This window comes from Miniopterus schreibersii (genome assembly GCF_964146895.1).
Source record: "Miniopterus schreibersii genome assembly, chromosome: 1".
Classification (NCBI taxonomy): domain Eukaryota; kingdom Metazoa; phylum Chordata; class Mammalia; order Chiroptera; family Miniopteridae; genus Miniopterus; species Miniopterus schreibersii.
In genome coordinates, this window is record NC_138101.1 from 171,973,744 (window position 1) to 171,993,728 (window position 19,985).

Below are 19,985 nucleotides of genomic sequence, written 5' to 3' on the forward strand. Positions count from 1 at the left end.
TCACAAATTATTCTTTCTTGATTTTTATGTTTTAATCCTCACCCTAGGATATGTTTTTATTGATTTTAGAGAGAGAGAGAGAAACAGCAATGTGAGAGAGAAATATCAGTAGACTGCCTCCTGTACGACCTTGACTGGGGACCAAACCCAAAACCTAGGTATGTGCCTTGACCAGGAATGGAACCTGCAACCTTTTGGTGTACGGGATGACGTTCCAACCACTTGAGCCACCCGGCCAGGGCTATTTTTCCTTCTAGATTGAATTCCTACAGTGGTTGATTTTATTGGCTCTCCATCTTAGTTTAGTTTTTCTCATGTATGTTGGAGTTTGGTTTTGCAGTCTCGTATTAAACAAATGATTCGTTTTGTTTTCTTTCTTTTCACCCTTCTTATCTGATGTTTTTGCATCTTGGCCTTGGCGTGGGTGTCCAGTCTGAAACCATGTCTTATGTTGAAAGCTTGGTTCCCCTGATTCTTGATAACATCAAGATTAGGCTTATCTCAGACAGTCAGAGAAAGACAGATACCATATTATCTCACTTATATGTGGGGAATCTAAATGAACAAAATAAACTGATGAACAAAATAGAAACAGAGGCATGGATACATGGAACACACTGACAGCTATAGGGGGGAGGGGGGGCCTAGGTGAAAGGTGAAGGGAGTAGCCAAAAAATATATATACATAACACATAGATACAGACAACAGTGTGCTGATAGCCAGAAGGAAAAGGGGGATGGAGGGGTAGGTGGAGGTGGAGGTGGGCCAAGGTAGGGCGGGAATGGGGATGGAAGGAGACTTGGGACGATGGGTGCACAATGCAGTGTGCAGATGATGTTTTGTTGAGTTGTACACTTTAAACCTATATGGTTTTGCCAACCAATGTCACCCCAATAAATTCAATTAAAAAAAAAAGATTAGCCATATCTCTTCAGGACACAGGCTAAAAGATCTGAGCACATAACTTCAGTGAACTTGGGGTCTATACCAGCCTTTCACAGGGACATTGTTAGTCCCTGTTACTGTTCCCTTCTGTATGTGGACTTTCTGTCCATCGCTGTTACTTGAGCCCAGGAGTTTCAGCTTCACAAAGTACTTTGTATTTTAAGAGTTTATCTTTAGCAGGTGGCTCAGTCTTTTAATGTTCTATTTTATAGTTAACCTATTTTTTAAATACATTTGAAACAGGAGCACTTCAAAGTGTAAATATGTAATATTTAAATGGAAGTCAACATTTAAGATGAATGTGTATCCTGCATATCCTTCAGAAAAGTACCAGTTTACTCTCCTACCTACAAAAAGGGTATATTTTTACTACTTTGCCAATAGTGGGTATTAATAAATTTTGAATTTTTGATAAAGTAATATATAAAAACATTTGTGTTTAATGGCTAGTGAGATTGGTAGTCATTGCTCCACATATTTATTACCATTTGTATTTTTTTATGAATTGAATTGCCTGTTCTTGTTCTTTGCCCAGTTCTTTTCCTTTCAGTTGTTCATTTTATTGTCTTATAGGAGCCTTTTGTCTATTTTAGGAATATTGTCTTTATTATATATATTGCAAATACTTATTTATAAAAATACCATTCAGGTTTATGAGCTTTGTTTTATAGTGTAGGGGTTTTATTCTCTGGAGTCACTTTTTATTCCTTTGCAGTCAGTCTTTTCGTTTTTGCCATTAATGTCGTACTTATATTAAATCAAGTCCTTTTCTGCCATAAGATTATAGAAATACCTGCCTAGATATACTTGCATGGTTTATTAGTATTTCAAACTTAAATCTTCGGTCACCTGATATTTATTTTAAGATGTGTGATAGGGATTCAGCTACCCTCCATAGGAGGGCAGGAGTGTAGGTCTGCTGTTCTAACACCATTTATTGAATTTTTGTTTTTATAGTTCTCTTTCTGGACTCTCAGTTCTATTTCACTGATCAATTCCCTCTTAAATTGTTTTAACATTAGATATGGCAAATTCTCATGTTTTTAGACTCTTTTGGCTATTCTCAAACATTCTTTCATATGAATTTGGAATCAAGATTTAGGAACAAAAATTAGATATACTTATATTTTCTAAGCGATTGTTATTATTTCTATAATAGTGTAACCTTATTGAACTTTCTTTATTCCTAATTATGTTTTAGATTTTGAGTTTGCCATCATATAGTCGTTATCTGCAAATAATAGTTTGATCTCGTCTCATAATTTTATACCTCTTAAAAAAATCTTGACTTCCTGCATTGATCACTATTTCTAGACATTGCTAAATAATAGGGATAAGAGCAGGTATCCTTGTTTTCTGGCAATTGTTCTAATCACTATGCTTTCTGTTTGGCTTGAAATATGTATTACAGAATTAATTTTATCAGATCCCTTTTAGCATATGAAGAGATGATAGTATGGTGTTTCTTCTTTGAACTTTTTAAAAGATGACATTAATAGGTTGCTGAATGTTGGCTCATAGTTTAATTCCTAAAATAAATGCTACTTGGTGATTTGTAATGTGTTTTACTTACGGTTTTTTGTATCTGTGTTAATGACTGTGTTTAGATTATAGGTTTGTTAGTGCTATCTTTGTCAGTTTTTATGTCAGGATTATGGTAGGCGTGTTAAAAGAAGTGGGAAGTTTTTTCTCTGTTCTAGGTAATTTAGATAATTTGGGAGTTATATTTCTTTTATGGCTTGAAAGGTCTTGGTTATGAAATTGTCTTGCCCAATGCACTTTTATTTTTAATGACTTTATTTTGAAAGTAATTTAAACTTTCAGAAAATTTGGGGCGGAGGGGGAAGGACAGTCAAACCTAATGACCAACCATTGTTAGCATTTTGCCACATTTGTTTTATAAACTTTCTTTTCCCCTCTCTGTATGCATGTGTGTATTCTCTTTACACACACAAATATATATATAAGCCAGTGCACAATCACACATTACACTTTGTTGTAATATCTTTATGGTTTTCTTTAACCTGCAATGGTTCTTCAGTCTTTTTTGTTGTTGTTGTTAATCCTCACCAGAGGATATTTTTCCATTGATTTTTAGAGAGGGGAAAGGGGGGAAGGAGAGAGAGAAACATGATGTGAGAGAGACACATTGACTGGTTGCCTCCTCCACATGTCCCTGACAGGACCAGGAATGATCCTGCAACCCAGGTATGTGCCCTTCACCAGGAATAGATCCCGAAACCCTTCAGTGCATGGGCTGACTCTCTAACCATTGAGAAGCACCAGCCAGGGCGGTTCTTCAGTCTTTTTGTTTTTCATGAACCCTGGAGCTCTTTTTGAGGGATAGTTCTTTGATAACTTTTTCATTTTGTTCCAGAGTTACAGGTCTTAATATGCTGTCAGTTCTTGAAAAAAAATTGATAATTTGTTTTCCAAGGACATTGTCAGTTTCTTTCATGTTTTCAAATTTATTAGCAAAGAATTGCACAGTGTTTTATAAAATATATAACAAGAAATAAAACACCTTTCTATCTGTGAGGTAAGTATAGCCTGTTTAGTTTCCAATTTTAATAGTAGTGTTTTTCTCAGTTAGGCTAACTAGTGATTTACCTGTTTTACTCACTTTTCTCTCATATAATTTGTTTTATTTACCTTAATTTTTCATAATACACTTCTTCAGCTTTCCTTAGGTTTTGTGTGTATGTGTGTTTGTACTCTTCACTTCTTGAATATTTAATATATTGATTTTCACTTTTTTTTCTAAATCGTCACCCAAGGATATGTTTATTGATTTTAGAGAGAAAGGGAGGAAGAGAGAGAAACAGATGTGAGAGAAACATTGATCAGTTGTCTCCATATACACCTTGCAACCTAGGTATGTGCCCTGACTGGGAATCAAACCCAGTATCTTTCAGTGCAAGGAATGGTGTTCCAACAAACTGAGCCACACCAGCCAGGGCAATGAATGACTTTCTGGCCCAGCCTTACAATTTTTCAATTTGGGAGTTAAATTTTTAAAAGATCAAAATGCCCACCAAATTTTCTGGTTGTATCATTATTGAATTCATTTTGAAAAGTTCGATCAACTGATAATGCTAGTGTTTTGATGAGACCCACCATGTGCTCAGAGTAGATTTAAGATTGGGTGAGAACTAAAATTTCTCTCAGAAACTTAAACTTTCATGGACAAATTGAATCCCCTTGGGGGTCTACTATTTATAAATATATGCCAATTTAATAATTTGACTACATAAAATGTTCTTTAGTAGTTCACTTATAAGTAAATAATGTCTAGCAAGTATTATATTTACATAACTACCTGCCATATTTATGTAGCTATAGTTCTACAAATTACTCAGAATCCCAGGAGATAAGATTTCTGAATCGCCTATTTTCAGTATGTTCAAGTTCAACCACAAAATTAATTTGCCAATGACTATATTTTACATTTGCTATTGAGCTGGACCTAAAATTTTATCAGATGGTTGACTTTGTTACATTTTTACATTTCTAATATATGTATTTCAAAAGTTTGGGTTTTACTTTTAGGAAGTGTACCCTGTTTATCTTTAAAGAATTATTTGTTTGGTAGTTTCGTATGTATATCTAGAAAATAACTGCTGTATTTTTCTATAAAAGACACAGTCGGGACCCTGTTAGGTAATAATCAGAATTACCTGACACTAGGTGTGCCTATGTGTATAGGAATGTAGTAATGCTTAGTTTCCATTTTCTGAGTGCCTAATTTTTGTCAGACTCTATATGTCTACTTTGCATTCATTACCTCACTTAAATCTTGAAGCAGCATTCAGAGGTAAGTATTAATATGCCCATTGTACAGATAAGGAATGCTACATTAGTAGGCATCAAGCATCTTAAATATACCTTTCCCTTTCTCTTTAGCCAGCTAAAAGAATCAAGGTACAGAGATAAGGCAACTTGCTGTTTACCTTCAGCAGATGACATACCTTCACCTGGCCCAATCATCTACCTACCTACCTATCTAGGCGTTTCATCTAATCTTTTCCTCAGATACCTACGTTTTCAGAAGGTCCACAGATAATTTTTTTGTAGACCATTGCCTTAGTAGTGAATGGTGCTTTTGAGTCAGGCAGGCTTGAAATAGAGTGCTGATTCCTCTAAATTTGTCAGTTAAATGACTTTGACCAAGTTCTTTAGTATCACTAAGGTTCTTCATCTATAAATTGGAGATAATGTTATTATATAATTTAAAAAGTTGTTGAGGAGAATGAGTGAGATAATGCTTGTAAAACACTGGGAGTTTTTAGAATTCTTAATGCCATTAAGGTGTCATCATGTTAATCTTTGTTCAGTGAAAATACTCACCCTTGCCATAATGTGTATCAACTCAGTTATCAGAATGGTAATGATGAATACCAATGTAAGAAGATGACTAGTTTTCATTATTTACCTTCCATTAGTGGAATTATTATAGGGGGCAGAGGAGTAGGCAGGAGATTATTTTATTGGACCAGTCAGCCAGACTTCTCTGCCTGTGTATTAGTTTGACCCTAGTAGGAAAAGGAATAGGAAGAGGTTGCTGGTAAACTATTTCTTTCGTTTTTCTTCTTCCCCTTTCTCCTAGCTTCTCAGAACTTAGCATCACCAACATCATTAATCCCCTAGTCTCATAACTGTATCCTGATTTACCTAGGTACTTTTTCCCGTTCCTACTCCCTACTACCCATCTCTCCTTCATCTCCATTAAATCTCATTCTATCATTTTTTCAGATTACTTTGTGTTCAGTTATGACTCATTTGATGACTTAGACCCCAAGTCTCTACATTCCTAGGCTATTGCTCAAGTAAAGGCCAACCACAGTCCTGACCAACTGTCTGCTTGCTTTTTGTGGGTCCATTCCAGACCAGGTGTTTTAGCTTTTGATTATTGTTAAAGGATTAGATTAGCTGAACTTTCAGGATTTTCCACAGGGCTGTCCATAGACCCTTTCATCTCCTTTACAGTTTATACCTGATGATCACGGAGTACAATAATAATGATACATGTTATTAACACTAGATTAATAGAATACCAGTAGATTGATTTGTTATATATAAACTTTGTTATATGTATGTATAATTGCTTTGCAACTTGAAATTTGAAGTTAGACCACTTATGGTAATTTAATAACTTATTAGCTATATCAAAGACTGAAAAAACCTATGGAAAAGGTAGAATTTAAGTAGACTTTAAAGGATGAGTATGCTTTTTTTTTTATAAGTAGGGAGGACAGGCAAGGGACTCCAGTCAAGGGGACTGACATGAGCAAAGGCTTAAAGGAAAGAGCATGCAGATTTGAACCTTTGTGAATAAATCACTTTTTACTTTTTCAGAGGGTTGATGGAATAGGAATAAAACTAGGTAATTTGGGATCAAACTTTGGAATGTTTTAATGTTCCACTAAGATTTTTGAGTTAGTAGGCTTTTAGTATATCCTGTGAATTCACTTAGCTTTTCTCAATACATACACATACAACTTAGTTCTTAGACATGTTTAATGCATCCTTAACCATGTGGCATGGCCTAGTTTATGTATAAAGTTGATGGCTACTGCTAAGTCTTCTTTCTGCCTCTAGTGGTTATGCCTTGAAGAGGGATCTGCCATTTTTATCCTGGTGCTTTAGTTCTCTCTGCCTGGTGTCCACTTAGCTGTTCCTGATCAGTCATTTCCCCCAGTTCTTCCTTGTTGATCTCCAGGTTCCAAGTAAGCAATAGTGATACAATGAGTGTCTGCTTATCACAAGAGTTGTGAATCCTTATTGAAAGCTAGCTTTGTATTTCCTTCACTCTTAAAAAGGTTGTTGGATATGTAGTTTGTTTACAAAATAGTTAACTTTCTTATTTCTCTTTCTTTGCAGAACTAAAGGATCAAGACATAATGGGAGCATTTTTAGACAAGCCAAAGATGGAAAAACATAATGCCCAGGGGCAGGGTAATGGGTTGCGATATGGGCTAAGCAGCATGCAAGGCTGGCGAGTTGAAATGGAGGATGCACATACAGCTGTGATTGGTTTGCCAAGTGGACTTGAAACATGGTCATTCTTTGCTGTGTATGATGGGCATGCTGGTTCTCAGGTTGCCAAATACTGCTGTGAGCATTTGTTAGATCACATCACCAATAACCAGGATTTTAAAGGGTCTGCAGGAGCACCTTCTGTGGAAAATGTAAAGAATGGAATCAGAACAGGTTTTCTGGAGATTGACGAACACATGAGAGTTATGTCAGAGAAGAAACATGGCGCAGATAGAAGTGGGTCAACAGCTGTGGGTGTCTTAATTTCTCCTCAACATACTTATTTCATTAACTGTGGAGACTCAAGAGGTTTACTTTGTAGGGACAGGAAAGTTCACTTCTTCACACAGGATCACAAACCAAGTAATCCGCTGGAAAAAGAACGAATTCAGAATGCAGGTGGTTCTGTAATGATTCAGCGTGTGAATGGCTCTCTGGCTGTATCAAGGGCCCTTGGGGACTTTGATTACAAATGTGTCCATGGAAAAGGTCCTACAGAGCAGCTTGTCTCACCAGAGCCTGAAGTCCATGATATTGAAAGATCTGAAGAAGATGATCAGTTCATTATCCTTGCATGTGATGGTATCTGGGATGTTATGGGAAATGAAGAGCTCTGTGATTTTGTAAGATCCAGACTTGAAGTCACTGATGACCTTGAGAAAGTTTGCAATGAAGTAGTCGACACCTGTTTGTATAAGGTAGCTAGACTTTTTTTTAATCATCTTAGAACCTGGTAGTTCTCAAAAATAAGATTTTGGCATAATTGCAGGATACACTTCACCAGTTATGAAACATAGGAACACTTTATATAAATAAATTACCCCGTTACCAAATATGCAGGAATTATAATATGAATATTTAGTCTTTTAGTAACCATGACTAACTTGAACTTTTTAATATTGTGTAGCATTGTCCAAGGTAAAAAGATTATATAAAAGCGCATGTTTTTAAAAAAAGGATAGCAAGAGGTTAGGCCTCAGTGTCTGTAAATGAAAAGTATTTCCAATTTTAATATTTTTACCATGTGATATTTCAGTACACTTAGTGCTTTGAGACTGGCCTAATGAATCTGTAGCACCAACAAAGAGAATTTAGTGATCAGTTGGTGTGATATAATACAGTTTTGGACGTAGAGTCAGAAGAACTTGTTATAAGACTGTATGGCTTTAGGTAAGCTAAAGTATCTGGAAAATGAGTTTCTTTAATTGTAAAAAAGGTAAGAAATATTAATACACTGTCTCGTGGGGCTGTTGGAATGATCAGATGGGATTGTGTATGTAGATGAGCCAGTCCAGCACCTTTATTTTACAGAGGAAGCTGAAACCAGAGAAGGCTCTGTGACTTAAAAGTCATACAGACCTGGAATCAAGGCTTACCTCTATTACATTTGTACTGTAGAGTATTGAACAAATTGTTCAACCTGTCTTAGCTATTGAATGAAGATAATAGTATTTAACTCAGGACTGTTAAGGATCTAAATTAATGAGCTAATGTATACATATGAAGTGCCTAGTTTAGCAAATAGTGTTTACTGGACACATGCTGCTCCCTGTCCTAGAGAAGTTAAAAATGACTTCTACAGGGTTATACAATTTACCTCTCTGGTAGCACTAAGGCCAGAGTCTAAGCCCTGACTTAGGTTTAGTGTTCTTTCTACCACAGTTCTCTTTTGTCAGTAATGCTCCTTGACTAATTCTTTGATTGTTTACACAAATGTTGATTATGTACAACTCTTCTTCTAAGGCTATATATTTGATTTTCTTTTAACATGCAGAAATAGAAAGTCAATATTCTTTGTAGTTTTATATGCACACTGCCAACTCTATTTAAAATCTTAATTAAAACTAGTTTTATGTAACATCCAACACAAATCAAGTTTATGTAACATTCAACACTTAAGTTTAAAAAATCAATAGAGCCACAACTTAGTGTACACTGTTGATTTCTGAATTTGGGGTGATGCACATGTTCTTTGTCCCTTTTAGTATGCATAAATAGAATCTATTTGTTGGTTTTTTTCTGTAGCACTTGAGAATTAAGTATGTTAGCTAAATTAAAAGCTCTTTGTTTTCTAAGGAGAATTGTCAGATTCAGATATTGGTAGATTATGGCTCAGGTTCCAGTTTTTCTCTTCTGTATTCTACTCTGTTTTTAAAATTATTCACCCCTTGCTGGTGTGGCTCAGTTGGGCATCATCTGGTGCACCAAAAGGTTGCTTGTTCAATTCCTGGTCAGGGCACATGCCTGGATCGCAGGCTTGATCCCTGGTAGGGGGCGCACAGGCAGCCCAATGAATGTTGTGCTCTCACGTAAGTGTTTCTTCTCTCCTTTTTTTAAAAAACTACTCTTTTTTTAAAAAAATTATTCAATACCATATCATTTTGCCACATTTTATACAGTTCCCCCAAGATTTTTTATTATTAAACTCTTTGTATTGTTTGCTTAAACTAATGGTATAAGGTCAATTTTCCCATATAGTGGAAGTTAAATATTTAAAATGTAAATGTTAACTCCAATTACTAATAGGAAGGGGAAGTATGGGTTGTCCAATATCGATTCAAATCTTTTAATTACAACATTTTGAATACCTAGGTGTATTTAAAAATGAATGTGCTTTCTAAAAGTTGTCAATTTTTTTGAATTATGAAAGTTAAAAGCTGGTTTATAAACTTTATATATGTAGTTTTACTTCCAATTCCATGTCTATTTAAGCAAATTAATTAGCCCCACCATTTATTTTAAATGTAAATTTGTCAAGTATACATGTAGCTACAGGTCAAATCCTGTTTGAGGAATACCACTGGAATTTACCATTTTGTTGAATTAAATGAATGTCTGTGTATATGTGTGTTTGTCTTTAGGTATCACTTCAAGTTGAGTAGGCCACCAGTAAATGTTCAGAAATATTTTTGTTTTATAGAATTTTTAAAAATGATGTTGCAGTGGAATTAAACCTGTAGGGCTTCAATCCTGTCTTTTATAGTGTTGGTTATACTGTGTGCTATATATGCTATATGTGTTAGGAGAGGTGTAACTTTCACATGTGTAGTTTTTCACATGTGTGTTTTTCTCCTTAAAAACAATTTATGTTTTCACTAAAACAAATATATTTATAATTGCAATGGCTGTAAAGGTTCTCAAGGCTTCCAAGAGCAAAAAGAAAACCAAAATATTTTCTCAAACTTTTTTCTTCCCAGGGAAGTCGAGACAACATGAGTGTGATATTGATCTGTTTCCCAAATGCACCCAAAGTATCGCCAGAAGCAGTGAAGAAGGAGGCAGAGTTGGACAAGTACCTGGAAAGCAGAGTAGAAGGTGGATCATTTAACAAAAAATAAGTAGCTTTATTAAAGAAAAACCTCAACACAAACTTTAACATTTTAGCTTTTATATCTTTACATGCCTTTGACATCTAGTGTTTAGTGAGAAAGAGCATTTCTGTAGTAGCTGTTTAGATGTTTGTGATTGTTTTTATCACAGTTATACTAGAAATAACAACCGGTGTGGCCCTGTACATTCTGTTCAGGATACTTTTGTTTAAAAAGGCTCAAGTGTTTGTATGCTTTAAAATTCTTGATGAATTCACTGGCATGATTAATTTTATGCCAGGAAAGTCTGATTTGTGGTTTAATTATAAACATATTATTTATGATGGTGATAATTTGATTGCCATCTTTGTAAAGTTGTGTATATGAATTTAAGATCTTTAGGAGTTTTGTTTTTTTAATAACTTGAAGATCACAGCCTGGTTATTAAACTTTCATGTGCCACCACTTTAAAATTTTTATTTTAAACTGTTTTAAGGCTTTCTTGCCACAGTCATAAACTGCCACACCTGGAAACAAAGACCTTGAATAGAAGACATATTAGGTCTCTACCTGGCAGAGATGTAAATGCTGAATATAATTAAGAAATAAGTTTGGAATTCCAGGAGTGTATTTGTCAGAATTCTGCAAATTACTTTGAGACAATTAGAAAGATTTTGTAACTTTCAAGTGTAATGCCTTTAAATATTTGAAAAAATTTAAATGATCCTTAATGCAGTTACTATTTGGTATAAATATTAAATCTCAGAGAATTCCAGTTTACTGCATATATGCCATAAGCATGTAAATTATGCAGTTTCTTTAAGCAGAAAAACTTGACGCGCCTATAATAGCAGTAAAAAGCATCTTGCACTCCCAATGTCATTAATTTGCGCATTAAAGACCTCTAATAGCATGTAAGCATTGACCTACCACACTATTATATGCTGCCGTGCCTGCATTATTAAAATAAATCTGCACTTTAATTTTGTTTTCTCCCTTTTTACTGTTTGATATCAATTATAATCAATCTGATGTTAGAATCATGATTGGTTTTGATTTGTGGTTCTATCTAGAGCTGCTATTATGTTTTTATAGTTCTCCACTTGATAGTGATATATTTAGTACTGTGTGTATGTACTGTTTAGTATTTCATTCATTGGACATACTATTCAATGAGTTTGTTTCCTCACCAAGGGTCTTAGAATTTTTACATTTTAAGTGAATCATTTCAATGTAAGTTATTTATATATAATACAGTAAAATAAAATATTTAGAATGGTACCAAGTCATATCATATTGGTTTAAACTGCTGGTAGGTGGAAAAGTATGAAGCCGTAAGAAGAATATATTTTGGGATTAGTTGATACTTAATTTATTAGCACATTAAAGTAACTTGGGCATATATGTTTTCTTACTAATTTAAAGAAACAAGACTAAGTACTTTAGTTTTACTTACTATGAAATGGGATCAAATTTTAGAAGTAAATTGCTACTTTTCTTTTTAGTATGCACTCTTAAGTTTTTGATGCAATTCTAAATAATTGCTTTAGATACATAATTTTATGTTACACTATTAAGTTTTATATTGTTTATTATTGAGCAAGAATTGCGACCCGAACCGTTTACACTAATACTCAATGTTTTTGATATGTTGTAGTGTTACACTTGTACCATTCAGTTGGGGATTATTATGTGATACTAAGGTAGATTTGATGAGACTGCAACTGGAAAATAAGTATTACATTAATTAAAACCACTACTATATTTAAAAACATAGAAAGAATGTAACTGTTTGCATTATAAAAGTTGGTATGTCTTAAAAAGCGAAAAATACTACATTTTCTAAAACAGACACCGAATACCTTCTTCTTTTTTTCTATAAATACGTGCCTTTGGTAAATTATTGTGACCTGCTAAACTTCATTTTAATTGTTTTGAATACTTTTGGCTTTTCTGTCTACATTGCAGAAAAGAGCAGAGGTTTTTCAGCTTTCCTACTATTATCTGTGCCCTTCTAAAACTTGTCTCTTGGGTTGTGAAAAGATTCAGCTCATAATTTAAACCATACTGCCTAAAGCTATGGCCCTTCTAAGCCAATTTAAGATTATACTTGTATGTAGGTACTTTTTAAATCTTTGCTACTGACTACCCAAGCTTTAAAGTTGCTAATTTGGAGATAACTGCTAGAATCCCTCAGACTTGGTAAAGGGAAATGGGGAGGAGCAGAATGTGTTTATATATGAGTATGTGAAACATCTATCTTCTGTACATATGTGTTCTTCAATAAAGGCATTCAGGCTTTTTACAATTCTAATTAAAATGTATAGTCCAAGAACAATTAAAGGAATACTTATTAAAATTCTTTTTATTTTTTAAAAGCAGAAAGAAGCAAGGCTAGTGTAGTATTAATGGCCAGGTAGTTTAAATGTATTATCCCATGTGGAATAGGCAGTATTAACAGTTTTTAAAGTCTTAAATTCTTTTTTTAAGAATTTGTCTTCCTGTAATTTTCTTCACCACTAAAATACCCTTATTTATATTTTAACAATGGAGATGTAAGATACATCAAACAGATGATTCAAGGTAATGTTTTTTAGACCTGAAACCATCATTGATTGAATATATCATCAGTGTTCATTTCTATTATGTCTAGTTATCTATCCAATAATTGTATTGGCTTAGCAGAGTCTGTATGTTAAGTGTAATACAGCTTTAGATTGTGAAATTGTGCAGTTTAGGTAAACATCAAATCCCTTTATTTTTGTACAGCAGATTTCCAGCACTAGAACCATGTAGAATAAATATACTAGATGTTAAAGATTACACAATAAAGGAACTTGGCAAACCAAATCTGAGATCCTTGCTTTTTGTTCAGATTTAAGACTCTTCTTTTTTAAAGGCAAAATATAATAGATGGTAAAATTTGGCCTTAATTCTAAAAGGATAGTTTGAGCCATTTTAAAGAAATATGGGTAGTATTGTCTGTCTTTTAATATGTGGCTTTAAGGATGAATTAATATTTTAAGGTTTGATCAAAGGATGAAAGATCTTTATATGCATTGTTATTTTCAAAGGTATTCACAAATTGAGAACTAGAATGATAATTTTCTCGCCCCAAAGGTGACAAAGAAAATCTCTCAGTATAAACATTACAAAACAAAAAACTGAACAAAACTTGAACATATAACTTACACAAATACCTTTGGCATGATCTTGCATTTAGCATAAATATGCTAAAACTTCAAGTAAAGACTTCTTGTACTTAAAGTAAATAGTTTGAGAGTTCTTTAAGTTGCTTGTACATAGTTGTTGGTATTCTGTGGTATGAATAACTATGCATCTGCATGGCAACACTGCAGATCATATCACTATACTCATTTAATAACTGGATATTTTGAAATTAATGATTTTAAATGCAGTTGTATGATATATCATTTTTCTTTTTAAAAATTTTGTTATGAAATTTAGACTTTTTTCCCATTCTATAGGCTTTGTTCAAATAATCAACTAAGGAAAAGGTATTACATATCTCTTTATCGCTTAAAGATATGCTAGACAAAAATTAAACTGAGAATGGTGTTTGAGTACTTAACCTAATCTGCACATGTTACTTATGGATCATTTTACAAATATAAAATTATATGTAAAAATAATTTGCATTAGTATATGATCAGTAAATTCCCCTATACTTAAAGGTTACTTTGTTATTTTTCAAATCTTGAAATTGTTTATTTTTTTTAAAAAATCTGTAGTGTGTTTTCAGGGCAAAGTTCAGGAAACGTGTTCCCAGTCTAAAGAGGAGTTGATCTCAGAAGTAACTAGTTGGCATTTAAGAAGAATATTCTTATTTGTACACACATATTTCTGATTATATAATACATTGATTTTAACATGAAATTTTTGCTTTTACATTTTTGTTGTTTATTTTCATCCTTTGCAATTAATTATGGAAAATATTTGTTGTTTCATTTTGTGTATCCCTTTGTCATAAATTTTCAAAGGTCAACTTGATTTCTTTTTCTTAACACCAGTATAGAAAATCTCAGATGTGGTAAATGCCATCTTTAAAAACCTAAGTTATCTTTGTTTCAGTTTTTTAAAATTAAACTTGGATAACACTTACAAAAAAAGTACTTCTGATTCCCAGAAATCATAAAGAAGCAGGGGGAAGGCGTCCCTGACTTAGTCCATGTGATGCGCACATTAGCAACTGAGAACATCCCCAGCCTCCCACCAGGAGGTGAATTGGCAAGCAAGTAAGTTACATTCTGCACACCCTTTTGATTTATCTCAGTATAGTACATGAAAATGTTTGGTGTTTGTTGATTAAATGTATATTGACCTAATTTCTAAAGTGAGACAATTACCTGTATCTACAGAACATTTAATTTGTGGTTCAATGTTTTTCAGTATTAATGATATATGGTGCTTGTTTAGAATAGGTATCAGAATGTTACTGTTTTTAACTAATTACACTGAAGGCTGTCTTTAGTGGAGGTTTGGATTATATTGATTTCCTTGTATAGCATAAATGAGATAATATAGTGAAAGAATTTTTTAGCACTACAAAGTTCTAAGTGTCATTATTCCTACTATTATAATTTGATCTTGTCAAACTCTGGATAATTTACCCCAGAGATTAGCACCTTTCTCCATCAGGGCCATTCTTTTTCATCTGACTTTTCCCAGTATTTTTAGTTGTTGATTGCTGGTAGGTTGGGTTTTGGTGTAGGGTTGCATTTCTTGCCTTTTTCTCTTTGCACTTTATTTCATAGAGCTAGACTTACCTGTGTTAAATATTAAGATAACATCTTTATAAACTAAAGTGGAGACTTTATGCCATTTTATAATTTAAAGCTTAAAACATTTTTACCTCAGGTATCTATATAATTGACCTACAAAGATATATTGACTAGTTTCTTTGATTCTCCACTGTATTCTGTAAGGGCAGCCATATTCTTTATAATCCCTCTCACTAAATAGCCATTATAAAACTTCCTGTTTGAAGCTTTTATTTTTGGAAACCTTTTCTTCCCTTATGACCTTCTGTGAAATGATTGTCTATAAAATTATTTCAAATTGATTTTGGAAGTAGGGAAGCTATAATTTATAAATCCCACTACAGATTTTTTTTTTTACCAAAATATTATTCAAAAACTAATTCTTGGATTTATCAAGGAAATGTCATATTTCACATTTCATTTTCTTTTTTTTAATCCACACCCAAGGATATGTTTTTATTGATTTTTTTTTTTCTTTTGTTAGGAGGAGAGAGAAGCTTCGATTGGTTGCCTCCCGTATGCCCCCTGACCAGGGATTGAACCTGAGACCTTTTGGTGTAGGGGATGACGCTCCAACTATCTGAACCACTCGGCCAGGGCCACATTTCAGTTTTAATAAAGCTGTATTAAAGGGGTAGTACAAAAAAACACAAACTTAAATGTAAAATATATATAAATTATTTTACTACCACAGAAGTTGAAGTTCCTTCTACTTCAAAACTAACATTCAACTTTTAACCAGAATATATTATTAGTATTATATCTTAAGAACTGTATCATCATTGCCTACTCAGAACCACTTAAGCCAGTTCAAGTAGAAATAGACCATATAGGCTGATTTTTTAAATTTTTTTTAAAAATCATGTTTTTTAGTCTTCTATTAATCAGGTTGGTAGAAATGTTACATTTTAGAGTAAATTTACCTCTACATTAACTTTGGGCCCCAAGTATCTTAAAGTGAGGTTCACTTATTGACAGCAAGAAATAGAACTAAAATAATTTCCAAGTGTAAGATTATCTTTGACATTTTAATGAACACCTGGCTGTGATTTATTTAACAGTTTTATGCTCTGAAGAAGAATTAACTTTCTGCATTTTTTAAAATTTAGGCGGAATGTAATTGAAGCCGTTTTCAATAGACTGAATCCTTACAAAAACGATGACACTGTAAGTAGCATTTTAGTTCCCTGTGCTTTCCCTTCCCCTCCACTCTAAATGCATATCCTTCCTACCTGTTTTTGCAGAGCTGTGCACTGCACCCATTCTTTTACACACACCCCTGATTGATTGCTCTGAACTCTGCCTGCACCACAGTTCTAGTGATTGAGGACATAATCATGGTGAGTGGCCACCTTTCTTAAAAAAGAAGAAAGTCCCTTTGCAATTGTGGGTTTTTTAAGCCTCTACAAGCAATCAACTTCAGGTTTGCCTCCACTAAACATTTTTTTGAAGTTGAGAATAGTATCTCTACTCAGAATCTTGAATTATTCTGAGTTTTTAAGCAGCTGCAACAGAACTTCAGAATGCCCATCTCCACTTAAGTAATTTTTATGGTTGGAAATACCTTTGCCAAGAACCGGAAGTGCATAATACTTAATTAAATATTAAAGTAGAGAATTCTGTTCATGTAAATAGACATTAGAATGCCATTCTTAATTAAGTTTCCTGTTACAGTTGTTTTATAATATGGTTTGCACAGAAAAGTGGTAACTTCAAATCATTTGGGCAAGCTCTGAAATATTTTATATATTGCATTATGAAGCCTCCTCAAATCTCATATTATTTGAGGTCTTAATCTCTTATACAATAAAAAGTTTATAAAAGTAGTGTTCTAATAAAATAAATTGAGTTTTATTGAAAAAATAAAAATTTTAGTAGTTTTATTGGTTTAGAAATACATTTGGTCAACCTCATGGTAAATCATGTTTCAAGTAGTAGTTTATTACAAAACAAAAGGTTAACAATTTTTTGGAAAGGTTAAATATTGATATTTCATATACACACATACACATATACTATAAAAATCATATTCTGAAAGTCAGCTTTACAAAACCTATCTTCCTGCATTATCCAGAAAATAATGTATTTTGGCACTTCTAAGCTTTAATTTAGCTTCTTGTTTTGCTCTTTCCTTTTATAAAGGACTCTACGTCAACTGATGATATGTGGTAAAACTGCTCAAGTAGCCATGGAGTTTACCTTCACCTCCAAAGGAGAGTACAGCTCAACTTCATTGAACCTTTTAACATCCATCCTCAACTTTAAAGAAGGGCATATGACATGGGTGAGAGTGATACATCAGAGAACTTCAGCAGTACAACAGCTAGCCCAGAACTGATTATTTTTTTGTAAATTTGAGACTTATGTAAACGTGATTTCAAACCATAATTCATGTTGTAAATCAGACTCCAGCAATTTTTGTTGTATGATTTTGTTTTTTGTAAATTGTAATTGTCCTTGTACAAAATACTCATATTTAATTATGAACTGCTTTAAATCACTATCAAAGTTATAAGAAATGTTTGGCTTGTTGTGTGATGCAACAGATATATAGACCTTTCAAGTCATGTTGAGTTTGATCTTGGGGTTGGGACAGGGAGAGCAGCAGCCATGTCAGCTAGACGCTCAACTGTGCACATGATTATGGAGAAAAATTCCAAAATCTGATAAAGCCGAGCATCCAGGGAATTAATTAGAAACTATCTTAATGTTCTTGGCAGCGGGATTGGCATTGTTGATATAGCTGGTCCCTTCATTTAACTGTCTTTTAGGTTGTTCTCTACTTGTTGCCATGAGTATTGCAGGTTATACAGTATATTCATAAGAATATCAGTCTTGGGGCTAAAATGCCTTGATTCTTTGCACCTCTTTTACAAGTCCTTACATTTAATTATTAATTGATAAGCAGCAGCTTCCTACATATAGTAGGAGACTGCCACATTTTGCTATCATGATTGGCTGGGCCTGCTGCTGTTCCTAGGAAGATATTCTGAATTCCATTTTATCAATAAAGCTTGATTTAACAAACAAGAAATTTAATCATGTATGTGTAATTCCTCCTTTACCTTGCCCTTTTAAAACACCATGCCATTGTAAGTGAGAAGTTTCTCATGGGGAAAGATGTTAGTCTCTTAATTGGAACATCCTGTTACTCAAGGCATAGATGGAACTGTTTCTCTTCCATTAGCAAGACTAAAAGATTTAAGCCTCTGTTGTTCCTTGATCTATTTCTTAAATGGGTTTCTTTCTGGCTGCTTATTTTTCATTAAGATATGTATCAGCTTGAATTTGCCTACTGTTTAATTAAAATAATTGTCAGAGCTTGACAGTCTAACACTATGGTAGGTGGTGTGTGTTTGTGAGTGTGTTTGCCTGTGATTTTTAATTGGCCCATGTCTTTAGAATCCAAGTAGTTAAGATGTATTTGTGATTTGAAATATAGCATGTTGATAATATTTAGTTGTTGGCCTTTAAAAATAACTTTCAAAGTTTTAAAGAACTATAGATATAAAAATAACCTAATTTAATTTAGGCTCAAATTCCACTGATTAAGCATGTGAAAGTAAGTTTTTAAATCTGTCACATTGAAAAGACTACTGTTCTGTGCCCTTCTGTATTTTTTGTCTCTTTAGGTTGAATATTGTATTTATCACCATGTAATTTAATCATTCAGTAGGCAGATTTCCCACTAGAAACTATTAAAATACGACATTTGAACACAAAATCAAAACTTTGTGTATAAAAGGTAATATAATCATTTTTGTTTTGTTTTTTCCATAATTTGGAAATATACATATTTGTATATATTGCCTTACAACTAATGTAAAGTTAGGGGAATAGTGGGAAAAGTAATGTGAAATGTCTCAGATTTAAGTAGTTACGTACCAGCAAAATTTTTTCATTATCCCTCTTATTCATGAGGCGATTATATGTAACTTAATTGTATTTAATTTATATCTTAATCTAGCATGAATGAAGAAAAACAAGTACTATTTATATTTAGAAATTCATAACAGTTGGAATTACAGAACCAATTCCGTACTTAATTTACAAATAAATGCTTACTGTCTAAATCTGTGGTAGAGTGCGAAGTATGATAATGTTTCAAGTTATGGCTTTGCAAGCATCTAAATGCACATTTAATAAACAGCAGTGCTTCTAGTATAGATTGATTACCAGATGTACTGGTACTGAAAACTAAATCCCTGTTACACAGCAGGCCAGGTCCTTAATTTTTTAAGTAGACTCAAGTTTTTAGTTCTGGAAATTTCAAAACCTTGAATTAGTTTTTGAAATGAAAAATCTTAAGTCACAAGTAAGATATATGATAGAACTTATTTTAAACTATAACAGCATATATAGAGCCTTTTTAAATTTGAGAATCTTAAATAAAAAAGAGGTTAAAATATTCCTCTGTTAAAGTTATTAGTACTGAAATTAGGCTTGGAAGTGAGAGAAAACTATAGTAAGTGTGATCTAAGAAGACTAAATCTTTTCCACATGAGTCAGCATTGCCATATTAGATACAGTTTTTCGTTATAAAAACACAGAAACTATACGTTATAACAGCAAACTACGTGTTCTTCATTCCTGGGGATAATTGTGGTGGTAGGGAACCCACCGCACTTTTAAAAGGCATTTTTGCACCTCTATTGTGCAATTCATTTTTGTACCACTTAAATTCTTGACTTCCCACCCCCTTTTGTGTGATAATTAGCATCTCAGGGCAATGCCTCAAAAGTTTTGATGTGTTGTATGTTACTCTCTTTGGAGGGAAAAAGTTCATGTGTGATGATGATATACTATTCAAAATGTGCTTTCATTTAAATGTCTTAAGAGGATGAATCCACTTTGCTGCTTTTAATAGGAGATTCATTTTGTATAGCAGATTCTTATTACCCTAACATTAAAGAA

At 33.3% G+C, this 19,985-nt stretch overlaps 1 protein-coding gene across 7 annotated transcripts in view; it reads left to right on the plus strand.

The window, feature by feature from the left end:
* PPM1A (protein phosphatase, Mg2+/Mn2+ dependent 1A) overlaps positions 1-18,407 on the plus strand; it is a 35,176-nt gene extending 16,769 nt beyond the window's left edge. For 4 of the 7 annotated variants that reach the window (XM_081150718.1, XM_081150719.1, XM_081150717.1 and 1 more), the window contains 5 exons: positions 6,827-7,680; positions 10,180-10,297; positions 14,438-14,546; positions 16,181-16,238; positions 17,214-18,407. In XM_081150718.1, the coding sequence (XP_081006844.1) occupies positions 6,847-7,680; positions 10,180-10,297; positions 14,438-14,546; positions 16,181-16,238; positions 17,214-17,243 (1,149 nt within the window). In that variant the 5' untranslated portion in view covers positions 6,827-6,846 and the 3' untranslated portion in view covers positions 17,244-18,407. Of the gene's footprint in view, positions 1-6,212; positions 6,274-6,826; positions 7,681-10,179; positions 10,298-14,437; positions 14,547-16,180; positions 16,302-17,213 lie in introns of those variants that run through there. The other 3 variants (XM_081150714.1, XM_081150713.1, XM_081150715.1) reach the window with 2 other exon arrangements.
* The last annotated feature ends 1,578 nt before the right edge of the window (positions 18,408-19,985 follow it).